We start from the raw sequence: 18,309 nt of genomic DNA, 5'->3' as shown, positions 1-18,309 counted from the left end.
TTGTTTCCAATGCTAATACTAAGCAACATAATGAAGTAATATCAGAACATATATAATGTGTGGTTACAATTTCACTTGGACTTCAGTAACTATTTAAATTGCACATTCCATTGTCAGGGACAACTTTATTGTATTAAATGCAAAGAGCGATAAAAAACAGTGATGGTCAATTTTGTTCCATTTGTCTTTAAGTATGTTGTTGTTGTTCTATTCCATTAATACTTAGTTCATATCTGTATTCACACAGATGGATTGTGTAACAGAATGTAAAGAGGATCAGTTTCGATGCAAAAATAAGGCCTACTGTATCCCTGTCAGATGGCTTTGTGATGGGATCCATGACTGTGTGGATGGCAGTGACGAAGAAAACTGTGACCAAGGCAAGAGACGCTTTTCATTAAAAGGCTTACTTATTGGGTTTTGTATTAACACACGTTGTACGTTAATGGTACCCTGGCCATTCTGAGTGACGAAATGAAATTTCTGTGACCTCTTTCGACAGACAGTACAGCAGCTTCACAAGTGTTTTGCAGGATGAAGCAAAACTTATATTGTTTATAACTCACGGCTCATTGTTCCTTCTTTGTGTTTCCTTCCCCAAGGACCAAAAGGTTGTGTTATTACTGGAAGCATATTCTGTCTCATCAGAAAAATCGGTAATAAGTCCGGTTAATTTACAGTTTTATAGGCAACAATAAATTACAAAGCCATGCAATATATGGAAAAATTGCTAAATAAGTAATCTTAAGACCCCAGTTTTCTATTTATTTCCATGGAGATGAAATGTTGCAATTAACCAGAACCCATAAAACCACATTTTGAATTCTCACTCTCCTTAGAGAGCAGAACTACGCACATAAGTTGATTCACATGAAGCTAAACACTACGCTCAGACTTTCATGCTTATGATTAAGATACCAAATATGTTTTTGAGAAATACATCTGTTGGTCTAATTCTCATAGTTGCTGCAAATTCACAAATCTTGTTCTAATATGTCTTTTCAATTGAGCATTCATGTATATTTACATACATATCTATGTATACATACACACACATGCATAGATGTATGCAATTAAACATTATTGAATGAGTTCCCCATAGTATTCCTTCTGAGGGTAAGACCATGCAAGTCTTTATTTCTGATTTTTTTTTTTTTTTTAACTGAACCTTGCTTCAGCTACCAGGCAGTAGCGGTGTAACTCTGCACAAAATTCTTAGTAAGTATAGTAATTCAATAATTGTGACAAACACAGAACTTCTTACTCAAATTAAAGATTTTTTTTTTTAAAAAAGCAAAATTTTACTCAGCGTTTTTTCAGCTTCTTGTTTTTTCCAGACTTTTCTTCTTTCCTTTTCTTTAAAGTGAGTAGTTCTCTGTGTTAGTCATCTACAATCACATGATATGTGTGTAACTTCAAAAGCATAATGCAATACAATAATAAGTAATAGTAATCAGAGATGAAGCAAGCAATTGAGGAGTAAAATATCCTTCCCTTATTTTGTCGTAAGTCTATTAACCAACACTTACCACTAGGAAAAAAAAGAAGTTATAGGGGATGATTAGGTTTGAAAGAGAGGCCAGAAAATTAAGAAAATAGGAAGAATGTTCCAGAGATGTTTAGATGCAAAGAGAAAAACATCATATTTGGAAGTGTTGAAGAATGAATTGTTTTGATTAGACTGAGATCAACAAAGTTTTAAAAAACTTCTAGTCCGTTTTAAAACTGCTTTTAAAATATCTGGACTGTATCTCTTTAAAAACCAATGAAGTGTAAGTAAGTACTAACGTGCTTATTTTATCTGAAGCCTACATTATTCTTCGGATAGCATAATGGAGCGTCTGTGAACTGCAAATTGCTTATAATGCAATAAGAAGTCTTTTGCCTAGTTGGTTATTGCTATAATACTTTGTATTTATGTCACAATTATGATTTCTGTTATAGAAATCTGTTCTATAAAGGAATTATGACAGGCAGAGCAATCACATGAAACAAATGCCAGTTTATCTCACTGATAACTAATTTTTTCCTCTTTGGAAATACAGCAAACACAAATGGAGTTTTATTCTACAGCATTCTAAAACAATCTCCATAATATTTATCTGTAGCCCACTGTGCATATTTATAAACATAGCTCTTTTCAATCTTATTATACAACTAGAATTATGGTTTTATTGTGATTACACACAGAATTATTTATATTCATGTCTTTCATCATGAAGAATACTTTAATTTTATATATTTTTTCCTTGGATGATAATAAAGAATATTTCTGTTTATGTTCATAAGTTATATTTGCAATGGGAGTGAATTACATTTGGTAACATAGTGTGAGAGTTCCTAACATCCTCTTACATGGTGGGTATTTCATGCAAATTAATTTTCTGGAAAAAAAATTTAAGTCATTCTGAACCCTCTATAGCAAAAGAAAGCCTTCTGTTGACTTTAATGGGGTGTGAACAGGGCACTGAATGAATCAGTAAAAAGCCACTGGAGCCTGATCTAACTATTAGAATGGGTGTAATGCACTGAGGTAAGCCACAGTGAGGGTTTTGGTGTTATCGTATGAAATTTCATTGTTTCCTCCTCTGCAGATACACAGCTTTATTTCTTTTATTCTTTCTACTCCTCTCAGGAAACTGTGAATCCAGTTACCATAAAAATGTGTTATGTAGAAAATTAATTTCAAGAAGTTTCCATAACTTTGTTGATTGGTAGTGGTAAAATTTAGTTATAATTTTGAAAAAATAATGCCTTCATACTGCTACACATATTAAAACTGAATCCAGCTTGAACCAATTTTTAAAGCTTGAGCGCTCCAGCTTAAAACATTTTCTCTCACCCTCTGTTCCGTTTTGTTAGATGATTCAGAGTTCAATCAATCCTAAAGTTACATGGAAGAATTTATTCTTGCTGCATCCGCGTTCAGTAAATATCCTAATGAGAAATTTCAGAAGTTACAAAAAGGAAGAGACTGCTAGAGGTGACCTATCTACTCTGTGCCTACGTGGCTAGATCTTCCCTAATTACAGAGTTTATAGCTGATGGGGACGATACAAGCCTGGCCAAGCCTATTACACCTCAGAAGAAAAAGATGCTACCTCATGGCTAAGGGACTGCAATCTCTTTGTCTCTTCTGAACATGATGTGTGTCTCGGAGAGTGGGAGTAGGAATAGGTGGAGGATCAGACATTCATGTGAAACGAACCTGGACTGAAATGGCCTTTCACAAGTTTGACCGTATTTCAGTCTTCTGGTTTGTACCATTCTCTGACAGCACAAATTACTGATGTACCCAGCCAGGTCTTTTCTGAAAGGCAGCATCACCAAAAGAAGGTACGGACAGAAAGATAGTTTAAGCATCTCCTTGCTAAATGCAAGGGGAACTTACCTAGCTGGTGAGTTGTCAGTGTCTTTGATAACTGTCCTTTCTAGTCAGGCCAAACAGGTAATTCCTAGCTAACAGTCATGAAAAGATAAAGAAGTGCATGGTCAAGGAAGAGATTTTTAAATTAGTATTTCTCTCTGTTTCTCCAGCCCTTTCATTTGAGATTTGTCCATTTAGTTATGCTATGTGCATATTTCTCTGCGGATAGTATGTGATAAGCAGTTGTACTGGTTTTATCAAGAATTGACATTCTTTCTTTTGTCTTTCTGTTTCCTTGGGTTTTTTCCTGTCTTCTTTTCATCCTTCCAGGGGGAAATATATGTAGAGCTGATGAATTTTTGTGCAACAATTCCCTCTGCAAACTACATTTTTGGGTTTGTGATGGCGAGGATGACTGCGGAGACAACTCTGATGAAGTTGCTGAAATGTGTGGTATGATGTTATATTTTTCAGTGCTTTTCATGTAGTAAATGACATGTAACAAATATATAAGGACATGTGCATCTAAGTTTATTTTTAGAAGATTAGCCTGAAATGTGGGATGTAGTTTTCTGTTGTTATTGCTACTCATGTAATTTTGGATATTTGTGAGAAAATAATCTTTTTGGAAGAAATGCACAGATGGGAAAAAGTTACTTCTACATTGAAATATTGATTATCATTAAATTTCCTACTTCCTTTGTTTTATTTCTGTCATATTTACTGATTCTCAAAAAGAAGTGTAATTACCCTTCTCACACAGAATAATTTCATTCCCTAAAAGAACTTATACTGTAAACGTTGTTGAAGTGTTATTCCATTAGGTACCAGAAGTTAAAATCAAGTACCATTCATATGTCAAATGTGTTCCCATGCCTGCGTATTGCTTTGATAAGGAGACGTTAAAGAAGGTTCAAGAATACTAGCTGGGTAATAGCTCATTCTTTTTTTTAATATACAGTAAAATTTCCATGCCCTCCAACAAGGCCATACAGATGTAGAAACAACAGGGTTTGTCTGCGACCTGAGCAGATTTGCAATGAGGTTGATGACTGTGGTGATAACTCGGATGAAGATCACTGCGGTAGGTGACATTACCTTTCAAGGCATTCAGATCAAAGAAAACAACTTGAAGGCAAACTTTGTTACAGAGATCTGCTTGTCCTTCAGTAAAGCTTAACTGGAGGTTAGTAGATCAGAATTTGAAACTGAAAGAAATTAAGCCTGAAATAATTTCCAATTGCTTAATGCTTCATGGTCATTCCCATTTGTATATGTCTAAAATAATCTAAGAATCTTAAATACTGATTTTTTTTCTCTTATTAATTTGTAATTATATAGATAAAATCACATATAAAGCAAGACCATGTAAAAAAGATGAGTTTGCTTGTAATGATAAGAAATGTATTCCAATGGAGCTACAGTGCGATTGGTTTGATGACTGTGGAGATGGTTCAGATGAGCAAGACTGCAAAATAAGTGAGTTTGGCTGACAAGATATGTTTTCATGATTGTAGCAGAAAAGAAATAATTAACCGAGACTTCAGCAACACAGAAGTTAATTAAACTTAAAGTTAATTTTTTAGTTAAAAAAAAGAGTTAATTCTATTTGACATACCACAAGAGGAAGGCAAATTTTATAGCAATTCAGGTTGTATTACTCTTTAGAGTAGCTCTTGGATTTTTAAGTAGTTTAGCTGTAAGCTGATTGCAATTTATTTCATATTTGCAACAAGATAAATTTTAGTACTAAATTCTTGATGTGAAATGAAGTGTCTCAATTAAATACTGTCAATTCATATGCACATGTAGGTAAATACTGTAATGTCATATATTTGTACCTGATACTCTTTTAACAGAAAGATAAATTTGTTATTTATTGTTATTTTAGGTCTCATTTTTAACAGTTTAAACAAATCTATCAGTGTTCTTTTATACGTTTTATTTATCTTTAGGCGTCGCTGAATATACGTGTGAAGATAATGTGAATCCTTGTGGAGATGATGCATACTGTAATCAAACAAAAACATCCCTACTGTGTCAGTGTAAACCTGGATTTCAGAGAAACAAGAGGAACAGGCAATGCGAAGGTACGGATCTTTTCCATCACCCCTTGCTGTAAAGTATTAAAAGTCAACTGCGTAGTCAATGTTCTATGCTGGAGAAGGAGGTACATATCACATACTTTTTTCTGCCGAGTAAAAACTGTTTCATAGCTATGGGATTAAGAAATCAAGAAAAGAAACTGAAAGGATTTACAGGATGTAGATTTATGCATTCTACCTGGAGAGGTTATCAAAGATTAACATTGGTTGTGAATGTCGAAAGGTTCAGGTCAGACCATTAAATGATTTTATAATTTAAGGGGTAAATGGGTGATTTAAGGTCTAGTAGATTATTTAACTGAGCAATTGAGATTGGTGTTTAAGTTGGTATATTCAAATATTTTGAGATGCTTAAAATAATGAAGATGCATAAAACTGAAGGTGGAAATTAAAATAAACAGATTGAAAGTAAAATACCTTAGAAAATGTAGTCTTAATATATATATGATACCACACTGGTCAGAAAAAAAGACAGAGTTGTTATAATGAAAAAGTTGATCAAAAGGATAAGATAAATCTACCTTCCCAAAGAAGGCAGATTTCATTTTCTTACTGGTGAGCAGTAACTTACAGAAACAGTGGAGGTCACCTCAGTGGGACTATCAAAGTGAATAGATACTTGCATACAAAAACTTCATTGTTTGGCTCTTAAGAAAAAGGTACACACAGGAGGTTTTCCAGTAAGGGGTGAACATGTACTTTTGACTGTAACAGAGATAGGTATGTTGGAGATAACTGTAACAGACATCTTCATTCTCAAAGTTGATTTCAAGCTTTAATGATAGTAGGTTGATATAAGAAGGATGGAGAAATAAAATATCTTTCTGAGATATGTTGATTGCAGCAGAAATAGCATTAGTGATGATTGCAGAAGGCTTACTTTTACTGTTGCAAGATACAGCGATGCTTATGAGTTCCTTTTGTTTATCTGCGTTGTTCCATGATGTTTCGTACATGTTAAATAATAGTGTATTAAACTATAGGTATATAAATTACAATTCTTTTCCTCATAGATATCAATGAGTGTATGGTATTTGGTGCCTGCTCCCAACACTGCAGTAATATTAAGGGGTCATACAAATGTGCATGCGAGAAAAATTATAAGGAGAGGAATAACAGTTGCATAGCAAAAGGTAAGGCAGTAAAAATCAAAATAAATTGACGGCACTAAATCATTTGTTATGTACATGATTGGTAACACTAATGTGTTGCATATACAATTTATTTTTAGATAAATATTTCTTGAATAGTGCACAGAAATAAGTCTCAAAACCACTCAGATTTACCTTTCATTTCGGTAAGCGGTAAATTCTTATCAATTCCATGTAAATGAACATACTTAATATGAAAGTCCATTTCCAACTCCAGCTTTCTCTATTTACAAAAAGATACACACAAATAAGAAAAACAGAGATTATATATTAGCAAGCATATAAGCATTCTGCTGAAGCTTTAGAAGCTTGAGAGAAGAATCAACTCTAATAGAAAGATGTTTTAGAACTTTAGGAATAAGTTAAGTAGTATTTGGAGTTACACGTTTTGCTTTGTCGTCTTGAGAAATCTTATATAAGTCATTTAAGTGGGGATTTTCTAAGTATAGTCACCTAAGAATATACTCCTCATATAAATCAGCTGCCTAGGTCATGGTACAGTGAAGGTAAAGAAATATGCACACATAGATGTTATTTCTGTCTTTCATAAGGCAGAGGTATTGCCGAAAATGGAGGTAATAGTTAAGTCTGGGTATTAACTAACTTTTAAATCATTTTAGAAATGAAACAAGCAATAATCCAGCTGCCTGAGTGAAGTTAACATAATCTTTATGGATCCATATCTGAATAACTGAAAGTATGATCCTAACATCTCACCTGCAGTTCAGTGAGATTTTGGTGTGAATTTGACTTACACCTACACTGGGAGCCTTCAGTGCAGAACCAGTGTTGAAGTTACAAGGTGTGGCTCCTTAGGCACCTCTGTGCACATCTGGTGCACAACTGTGAGCAGTACCCGAGCTGAACCATACGGCCAGTAAGCACATGCTGTGGACGTACATCCTAGAACCATAACAGATTGCATCGTGTTAATTCCAGTTCTTCCTTCTTTGCAGCACACCAGCCAGCAATGTAGGTACACCAATGCTGGGTAGCTAGGTGGTGATAGTCAGGTATCTTACATGCTTCGTTCACATTTTCTTGAAGTAAGCTTATCATGGGAAGATCGTATTAATGAGTCACTAGTGATTTCCTCTATACGTAACATAGACTCTCTCAAGATTTAGTATCATTACCTATTACTGAAGCAGCAGTCGGATTATGACGTGGGAACAAACAAGGCTACTAATTGTGGATAGTGGCTTGTTATTAAAGAAACACAGACACAATTCTGAGGGCTTATAATTTAAAAATCTGGAAATCATTATCCTGCATCTGAATTTTTTGCAAGCTTCATTCCCACTGTAATGCAGTTAATGGTTCCCTCTTTCCCTCATTGTTACTTGCTTTAATGGAGCTCCTCTGCTTGTATTTAGCAGGAGTGAGGGAACAAATGATTTTTGCTATTTCATAGCCTTAGGTCTCACAAGGTGAGCTTGGAGAGCATTGAAGTAATATGTATTGGTATCAGAGTATGAAGAGTTGCATGTATTGCCCAGAGTGTGAGTGTTTTTGCAGTCTTCAACAGTCAGAAAATAATTTTAACATTAAAAAAATATATCAGATAAGCACCAAAAAGCTACTTGAGTGAAAAACACTGATTTTGCATTAGTTGACATTTACTTATTTTTGTTTCATTATAATAACCCCTAGGCTCTGAAGATCAAGTTCTCTATGTTGCTAATGACACTGACATCCTGGGTTTTGCATATCCATTCAACTACAGTGATGTTCATCAGCAAATATCACATATTGAACATAATTCAAGGATAACTGGAATGGATGCGTATTTTCAAGGAGACATGATTGTTTGGAGTACTCAGTTTAATCCAGGAGGGATTTTCTACAGAAAACTTCACGACAGAGAGCGAAGGCAAAGTAACAGTGGCTTGATAGTAAGTGATCAAAATCAAAGATTACATGATACAAATTTCTTTCAATATACTTTTCTATTCTGATTGTCTATAATGTGCTGGTTTAGTAAATTAAAACTTCTATCTGATAATGATTTTATTCAAATGGTATGTAGGTGTGCTAATGCCTTTCCATTCAAGACTCTGACAGACTTGGTCGAGTCTCTAAGAGATCAAAACTACAGTATTTAAAAAGGTTTTCTATAGAGAAACAACCAGTATATTAGAGGCTTGGAAAAACTGTACACCATGACGATTTTTTATTTTAAGAGAGAAAAGAAGATATAATAGACATATATAAGCAACACATGGTTTAAAGAAAGGCATGAATTTCAAATACTTGGAAAACAGAAAGTGTAGAGAGGTCAAAGACATGCCCAATTTCCATAATGACCAGGTAAACAATAATATTAGCAAGCCTATGACCATGATTTAAAAATTAGAACAGTAAATATTTATTCCTTTATATGTTGAATTGCATAGTATCTTCTTTTGAATAAGCATAAATGTAATTTTACACTTTACAAGAGAAATGTGGGTTTTTATAAACTAGGGTAATTTCAAGTGGTCTTGAAAATCAAATAAATGCAGATTGATACTCATTTTGCCTAATAGATTTCTACAAAATTCTCAAGGAAATGTTAGTGCTGAACTGAAGATAACAATGTGATCTTTATATCGGTGTTTCTATAATGCTGTAAATTTAGATTTTTTTTTTTTATTTTATTTTATTAAATGTGATGGCCGAGGAGAGTTTTTAGTTTTTGCTTGGCCAGTAATAAATCAGGTTAGAAATAACACCTGTCTGGCTGTTTCCTTAAACTTAGGAGAGGTAACGGGGATGATCTTACATCACATGAATGCTTTTATATACCCAGTAGAATAAACAGCAGTAGCAACAGTAGACTAATCTTTCATCTATCATTCAACTCTTACACATCTCAAACCACTTCTAAGTACCTTTCATCCAAGGATTCTTCCTTTGCAAACGGATGACATTCCTGACCTTTGATGCCAGCAGGGCAAAACGCCTGGGGATGTAGACACCAATGGACATGAAAACACCTGGTGTCTGTGATGGCATATATATGGGAAGAGTGGTTAAAAACGAACACTTCCATCTGCCCAGCAGAACACAGTCTAGATTTTGTTGACAGAAAGTGTATGTAAAGTAGATCTAAAGTAGAAAATTATCCCTAATATTTCTGGTAGGTCATGTATGTCATCTGAGTTTTGGGGAAGGATACTTTGAGAACCTAAGTATGTATTCAAGATGTGGAGTAATTCTACTGTGGCATTTTTCTCATTTACGTATGGCAGATACCTGGGCCTAAGAAATCCTGATAGACACATCTCTGTATCGAGTTCATTATTAGAAAATAATGAACTTGTAAAGTCTTGTGAAATTAAAAGGGGGGGGGGGGAGTGTTATTTATTTATTTTATTTCTTTTTGGTTGATATGCAGATGCCTTCTGTAAAGATAAGTGTAGTCTGGTGACCCACAGCCTCTCTAATTGATCTACACTTTCTTGCAGGTCCATAAACCTGAACATAAGCTTCCTTGAGACTTCTTCATAGGCCAGGGATTGAAATTTTCATAGCTGATGTGACATTGTCTCATGGTTTAAACTAATAAAGATAAAATGTTCTTAGAATTACTATTATTTTTCTGAAGTACTGAAATATTTTTTGCTTTTCATATCTCTGTTTCACTGTTATGCCAGAATACTTTCTAGACACTTCCTCTTAATTCAAAATTATTGAAAATATTCTTTTTCTTTCTACACTATTTTCCCCTAACTCTTCAGTGCAGGTAGGTGCTCATGAAGATGCCTGATCCAAGCCATAGAAAGCTTTTTTACAAATCTGTATGTGGAAAATGCACACACTGTATCTGAATATATCTTGGACACATTTCATTGATTTTGTGAAGCATTTACTTCTTATTGTGCTAAACTATTCAGAATATTTTCCCAGAGTTATGTTGCTAATGCTCAAATATTATTGCCTTATATATAACTGATCACTAGGTTAATTGGTTTTATAGTGTTGCTTTAATATTGTCACTTAAATTTGGTTTTGAAAAGCGTGAGAATTCCTTAATTTTAACCCAAGTTTCTTAATGGATAAGTTTTCAAAGGTTACATTATAACTTTTATATCTAGACTTTGATATGTAAATCAGGACAGTAAACTTGAACAAAGTCACCTGCATTTTCAGGTAATTACATTAATGCAAAAATCCATCTCAACTGAAATTGCTCCATGGAATTAGCATATCAAGAGCCTTTCTCAGAGAATAGCTTTAAGTATCTCTTGTATTTTTCTGTGAAAAGGGATTTAAGCTTGGTACAAATTGAAGCATTAAAGGAAATAGTAAATATCAACTCTTCAGAGTTTATTGACAGATGCAGAAGAGGATCGTATTCCAGTCAAGTTAAGACAGTATAAGTGAACTGGTGATAACTGGTGCAGCTGTTTACTGGCATAATCCTTGGAGAGAGATGTATAAGTTATCTGAGGTGAATATTCAACAGAGTAACTTGCCACTTAAACTCAAGTGCTGTTTTTCATGGAAGAGGACACAAAGCTGAACATTAGAATAATTATGCCACATAATAGGAAGAAAAACATAGGTTTTGTAATGTATCCAGTCAGTATATTAGCACCTTGCTCCAGCCCGTCTGTTCTGAGAGCTTAACAAGGACCCTTAATCACTCTTGTCATATATCCACATATATACGCCCAACGTTTGCCCCAGGGCCCAGTGAAACTCAGTGCATCACTGTGAATGGAAACAGTTTCTAGACTGTTTTCTCTAAATAGCATTAATTTTTGGTTTTACCTTAAAGCTATAGCTCTATATGGATGAAGTTTATGTACTGAGGAGACCTTCTCTTTCTGGAATCAGCTGGTTGGGATGTTTAAATGATCCTACTTACGTAATACAAGTGGTGGTTTGGTGAACCATTGCACCTACTGGCCTGCTCATCTGTTGAGGAAAATTTTCTGTTTTTACGAGTAAAAGTCTGAAAGTTTTCTAGTATTACTGCTTCTCATTTATTTTTACTGTTCTAATAATATATCATTAGATAATGTATTATTTCTAATGAAGATAATTTAAGCAACAGTAAATCATTAGCTTGCTTTATTCCACAGCAATTCCATACCAAAAACATCTGTAAATACAGAAAATATTGCTTCACAGGTGCTTATGATATCAATTAGATTTGTAATTTAGTTTTCCTGTGTTAAAATGCTAAGCACTGCAAGGTGATGGGTTCCTGCTGCATGCGTGACATGTTTTCTCCAGTCAAACTCAACTTTAGGGGCTGAAAATTTTTCTGTAATCTACCATTATATCAAAATGGTTTCCAAATCCAAGCTGTTACTGCAGCTTCTTTTTTTTTTCCTTTGTTTTTCTTTTTTTTTTTCTTAATTCTTTAACTTTAAAACAGATTTTAAGATAGGCAGCAGTTCTAATCAAAAGTCGTCAAGCTGACATGGTCTGTAGTTGTGCAGAGACTACCATACTATAAAAGGCGATTAGGCTTCACACCCTAATTTTTCTTATAAGTTGTAGTATGTTATATTTAGCATCAAAGTGGGCTAAAATAACTGTAGAAAATACTAATGTGATTTTGTTCCTGTGTTTTCATCCTTATTCTGTATGCAAAATCATTCCTCAACATTAACATAATCCAAATAAGCTATTAGGTAAAAGCTCATTTACAGTAAGTAATTTTCCTAGACAGTATGAGAAGATGCATAAGACATCAGAAATATGATGTAGCTAGGCTGAAACTTAATGAACACAACTGAGAATTACACAGCCATAGCATTAGCTACTGGTTTTTATTCTTTTTTTTTTAGTCTCTCACACCAGATGGCTCCTTTCCATTTCTTCTGGTTATCTCCTTGTTCATTAGATCTTTAATATGCACCCCAGCATTACTGGAGTTTCACTTCTCCTCCATAGTTGAGAAGAATGAGAAAGGGTCAGTGTTAGTAAGCAACCCAACCTTGTTGCGGAATCTTTTTGGGACGTCCTTTTGTCTCATCTGCTTCTACTACCAGCTTTTTGGGAACCGTCTCTCACTCTGCATGGTAACTCCCATCATGTGCTTGCCAGGTTCCAAAAAAGGCAGTGTTACTGTAAACAGTGGTTCTTGAACGGGCTAAAGAAAGGCAAGGGGCTGTGCTGTCCATGATAGCTGCTCTCCTTTTAAAAGAATGTTTGGTTCCAGCCTTGTAGGCCAGTGCCATTAACCCTTGCAGTCTCCAAAGCAGTAACTGGAGATCTCCAGGTATGAGAGGCTTCTTGACACTGAATATTACCCAGAATTAAAAGGAGTTTGGATTAAAAATACAATGACGCTTTCCTGCAAATACCCACATTTTGGGGTATCTTGTCCTTTATGTGAATGTTACTTGGATAATGTAAGAAAGAAAAAAAAGAGGTTGTTGCATGCAAATGCTACATTTCTTGAAAAAACATAGTTTATTTCTGTGGTATTTCTGGAAACATATACTGCCAATATCATCATTTCATAACAAAGAATTATAATACATTATTTTGTTTAACTTTAAAAAAAAATGACTGTGACCCTGTTTTTAAAGAGATACTGTTTTGTAAATGCAGTGATTGATTTTGCTGCTTTAATATTCATCTGAATAGAAAGCCAGGGTTCTGTATATCTTTAGAACATGCATTCTATGACATTTTTGCAGAAATAAAGGTTTATGAACAATGAACTATCTAAATTCACCCTTGCAGTCCTATTATTTCACCTTGAGAATGAAATGACCTTTATTTTATGATGAAAATAGTCTACAAATGTCTTGTGGTATTAGGGAACTCTGATACCTGAGGAAAACAAGTTATTTTAGGATTTTCTTTCCTGATTTTTAGTTATGTAGCTTAGTAGCATTCCATTACTGCATTTGTCAAGGCATAGACATTTTTTGTTCATAATTTAACTTGATGTCATTATAGGTAAACAGACAAACAATTGCATATGTATTTAGCTCATGCAGGTCTTGAATTTTTTATGATATGCTGCATTCATGTTAGAAATAGTTGGGTAGTCCTGTTTTACAGATTTTACTCCTCTCTGCAGGAATTCTAGCAAACTTTAGAGAAACTTGTTCATATGTATCTCCTTTTTGCAATATGAACTTCTATCCTTAGAACCATTTTTTAGGATCTAGGCCTTAATGATAACTGTGAAATCATGGCAGCGTTACTACAGTTTATAATTTTAAAGTAATAATCAGTCAAGCCTCTTTTACATGTGAAGCTGAATATTGCGCTAACTCTAGTTTTAATCGGTGGTGGAACCCAGGAAGAGTTAGCAGCAAGGGAAGAGAAACATTTAAAAAAAATCCTTACAATCTCATACTAGTATTGGTCAGAATATGGAGGTAATTTTATGCAGTTTTCTAAATGCAGTGATTTTATTTATCCTTGGCAGACTGCTGAGCAGCCATACCTCAGGATGGTCTCAGGCACCATTTTCACTGAGGGCTTTGGAATGGGGCATCATACCATAGTTCTGCATGGAGTATAATAGCTGTATAATCTTAATTCTTCCTTTTCCTATCCTTTTGAATTACAGTATGTAACATTTATTTGCTTCAGTATCAATATTTTAAGTAGTTCATGCCTATGTGCCTTTTTCTTAATGTAGGTAGACTTAGACTTGAGCAAACAGTTTTGAACCATTGACTTTTCTTCTGCATTGAATAGAATTGTCAGCAGATCACTTAGAGGTTATCTCCTACAGGTGGAATTTATATCTTTCCAATGTGATGTTTTTAAATATTTCACCATATTAAAGGTAAAAGTTACTTAACTGTAAAAAGTTTCATAAATCTGTGACTATGCAGCTGCTGTGAAAGATCATTTCCATAAATCTGACTTTAACATCTGTTCCTTTTAGTGTCCAGAATTCAAAAGACCTAGGGGCATTGCTGTTGACTGGGTTGCTGGGAATGTTTACTGGACTGATCATTCCAGAATGCATTGGTTCAGCTACTATACAACTCACTGGACTAGTCTGAGATACTCCATCAATGTAGGTCAATTGAACGGACCTAACTGTACAAGACTCCTTACGAGCATGGCAGGAGAACCATATGCAATTGCTGTAAATCCTAAAAAGGGGTATGTATGTTTCAACATTACTCTGTTTTGGTAATTCAAACAAAAATGCAAAGTGGAGTAAGAGAAATAAAATGATGTCTACAAATGTCTAAACTTTTCCAAGTCATTTACTTAACTTTACTGCTCAATTTACCTGTATGTAAATCAGGATCAGGTATCTCCCATGTTTCAGTTAGGTAGAAAGGCTCATAAGAATTTAATATCAGTAAGTGTTTTGAGGTTCTGTGTAGTCATCCAGCTTATTTTTTATGTTTAATACTTTTAGGATGATGTACTGGACAGTTATTGGGGATCGCTCTCACATAGAGGAATCATCTATGGATGGGACTCTGAGAAGGATATTGGTTCAAAAGAATTTACAAAGACCTACAGGTATACAGCTTATCTGTTTTGCCTAATTACATGGCACTTGCTAACTCAGTGTAGATTTGTTGGCTGAATTCCAGTTTCTCAGCACAAAAAAAAACCCATACTTTTTAAAATATGTATTAAAATATGTATGTATTAATGTGCAGTTACTAATCAAATTCTTAGTTCTGTTTTTAAATGATACATCTTAATATGACTTAAACTTTTATAACAAAGCAGTACCAAAGGACTATATATAATCAGTTAAAATATGATCTGTTCAATAAAACTGAACAAGCAAAATCAATTAAAGGAATGCCAGTTAGTGGTGAGACACATTTTTTAAGAGTGCATATGAAATCTCTCAGCCTGTTCCAGTTACTTTCCTGAATACACTGCAAAATAGTATAAAACAAGGTTTAGGTATTCAAAGAAGCGACAACCTAACAGGAGTTTTACAGAAGTATTTTGAAGCTTGACAGTAGGTGTTGAGATCTTGTGAATTACCATTAAGGCTCCATTGGCAGGATAAAAGTAATTTTTATGACAAAGTAAATGATAAATCCAGAATGAAATGTGTCTCTCTTAAATTGCAGCATCCTGTCTTGAAACCATAAATGATTTGTTCATGACCCATTTTCACAAGCAATATTTGATGTTTCTCCAGGCTTACAATGATAATTTGTTATTATTGCATTGCAAATTAGGGGTTATCCAACTTTGGTACGCGTATCTATTGAAACATAGGCTTCTTTCAAGAGGAAGCTATCTGAATATCTAAGTGTCTCAGAAGCTGCCACTATCACAGCAAAAAGTAATAATATTTTAAAAGACTGTTAAGTCCCATGCTAAGTTGGCCTTATGGTGTTGCAGAGGCAAATTACACTCATCCCTTAAAGGAAACACTTTTTCTTTATTGACATGATTAGATTGAAATATAGCAACTTAAGAAATTACATATGTGATAAGGAGAGCTTTGAGAGAGGAGAGGGAGCTTATGCTCCTTAGGCAAGTAAGCAGCGCAATAGTAATAATAATAAAAAATACATAGTCAATAGTAAATTTAGTAAGAAGCTTCTGATTATTCAGACTGAAAGACAACAGTATTTCATATTTATCAGAGTTGTTACATATTCTTTGCTGAACTACTTATATAAAACATTGTGAACATATCAGATATACAAATCATTAGATTTAGTTCTAATTGCTGGAATTATGCTTTTTTGTCTCTTCTTATCAGTCTGGTTGATTGCCAAGGTTATGTCCTACAGAGCCAGTCACCGCTTCCTTGGCAATTAAAGGGCATTTACCCCCCCCCCCGCCCTTTTTTTTTTTTTGGCCATCAGTATTGGATTAGTGAATGTATTGAATTTTGTAGGTAGTAATGGTGTCAAACCTATCGGAAAATGCAGGTATTTACTTCTTCCCTGACTGGAAGCAGAACTGCAAGAGCTTTTCTTCATAAAATTTTCCTTGATATGTTTTATATAGAATAGTTTCATATAAACATTTAACCAGACTCTGTCTCCTTACAAGGATGAATAAAATGAAAATTAGAAAATTAGCAGAATTACCAAAAACGAGCAGACTTCGCAAAGAGGGAATTTCACAAATGCCTTGCCACAGTATTGCATATTGTACCTACTTTCTGAAAACACGTTTGTGGCATCCTGCTGTGCTTTTCTTCCTTTACTTCATGGTAGAAAGTAGACATTTGTGAAGTCTTTTAGTTTTTTGTCAGATATTTCACACAGATCCATGTCTTTGTAGAGGGAATGCAAAGAAAGAGTCCAAGCCTTTAATATTTCCTCCCAAATGAGACTTTACTACTATTGTTTAGATGAAGTTTAAGATTTTACTAAACATCTGTGTTCCACTGCCTTAAATTTATTACTAAATATGCCTGTCCTATTTCAAGTAAGAGAGAGTGAGAGTTTGAGCATTTGGGCTTGACTTCACAGGATTTACATAAAAATTACTATCACAGGAGTACTATATGTGTAAAACAAAAATAAGTACTTTTTTACATTGTGTTGTCTCTGATACTGTGAAAGATACATTGAGAATGTTATTCATTTATTATTTGATATTTAAATATTCTTATTAAAATGCAAAGAATAATTTAAAGCTGGAGAGTGGGGACTGCTTCTAAACTATTCCCCCTTACAGGTACCATGTATCACGCAGAGCTGACACATTGTGATTATCTTTTACCAGAAATGATTCTCTTTAGCTGTATGCCTGAACACCAGTGTTTCTTTTAAAGAGGGTTTTTTAATCGAGTTGCAAATGTAAACATATTTCACTCTTGTGTGCGTCAGACTTCCTCCACTTCCTCTCATCTATCTGTACCTGCTTCATTTATGACCTTAAGAGGAGAATTTTTGCTGTTATGTATAACTTCTTTTGATGTATTTTTTCTGGCTTACCTACTTACATAAACAGGAAGAAAAATACTTTTTCCCATTCTTATTAAAAATACACTACAACTTCAAAAGCTCAGAATTAAATTATTTTATGGTTCAAATATCTTTCAGACTGAAGCTTTTGACATGACCTAAAATGGCATATTAATCATTTAATCATCCTCTATGAAACATGGACTGCTTGATTTAACTATTTAGTTATTGCCTAGAGGCTGGGTAGTCACAATGTTATCTATCTTTTATTATCATTTGTGCTCTCAGTCATTCACTCTTGTGCTTTCTTTTCATATATATGAGAATATATACATGTCAATATTGCTGTTTAACTCTTGCAGCACTAATGTAATTAAAATAATGTGATGTTCGATTCTGTAATAATTACTGCATGTGAAGTATTGGTGATAAAAAAAGAACACAATTATATACCTGTGAAAACAGGATAGGTTAGGAAGACTCTATGAAATCTGAATGCCTTGTTTTTAACGCGTGATCACACTGGTGCTACTGCTTAGAAATCTATTGACATAATAGATTTTTTGTTGGCAGAGGAAATTACAGGATTATATTCTATATTTAATTCCCACCTGGTATACATCGCTACCTGCTGAGGATAATGGGTTTGAAAAGGTACTGACCTTGGAAGAGTAAGTTAAAGAAAGTAAAAAACCATGGTTGCCTTAAGGGGAAGGTTTAAGCAGAAGGTGTTATATTTTATTCTTCTTGTTTTCCAGTCATGTTTTTTTATTGTCACCATAGTTTGTGTTCACAAGAATATGAACAATATAAAAATGCACAGTTACATAAAAATATTAATTTTTTTTTCAGGTTTTATA

General features: G+C 34.1%; 1 protein-coding gene across 1 annotated transcript in view; it reads left to right on the top strand.

Annotated features, from left to right (window-relative positions):
* The window catches only part of LRP1B (LDL receptor related protein 1B), a 756,289-nt gene that overhangs the window by 687,527 nt on the left and 50,453 nt on the right, over positions 1–18,309 (top strand). Inside the window, exons 71-79 of the mRNA XM_087732714.1 lie at positions 248–380; positions 3,698–3,820; positions 4,329–4,451; positions 4,709–4,846; positions 5,323–5,457; positions 6,486–6,605; positions 8,277–8,518; positions 14,479–14,702; positions 14,968–15,074. Coding sequence (XP_087588840.1) covers positions 248–380; positions 3,698–3,820; positions 4,329–4,451; positions 4,709–4,846; positions 5,323–5,457; positions 6,486–6,605; positions 8,277–8,518; positions 14,479–14,702; positions 14,968–15,074 — 1,345 coding nt within the window. The remainder of the gene's footprint in view (positions 1–247; positions 381–3,697; positions 3,821–4,328; positions 4,452–4,708; positions 4,847–5,322; positions 5,458–6,485; positions 6,606–8,276; positions 8,519–14,478; positions 14,703–14,967; positions 15,075–18,309) is intronic.

The sequence above is a fragment of the Nipponia nippon genome, unplaced genomic scaffold, assembly GCF_047370975.1.
Source record: "Nipponia nippon isolate SJK-2023a ecotype South Korea unplaced genomic scaffold, ASM4737097v1 scaffold_5, whole genome shotgun sequence".
Lineage (NCBI taxonomy): Eukaryota > Metazoa > Chordata > Aves > Pelecaniformes > Threskiornithidae > Nipponia > Nipponia nippon.
The sequence above is the reverse complement of the archived record's forward strand: the minus strand, read 5'-3'. Positions and strand labels throughout refer to the sequence as shown.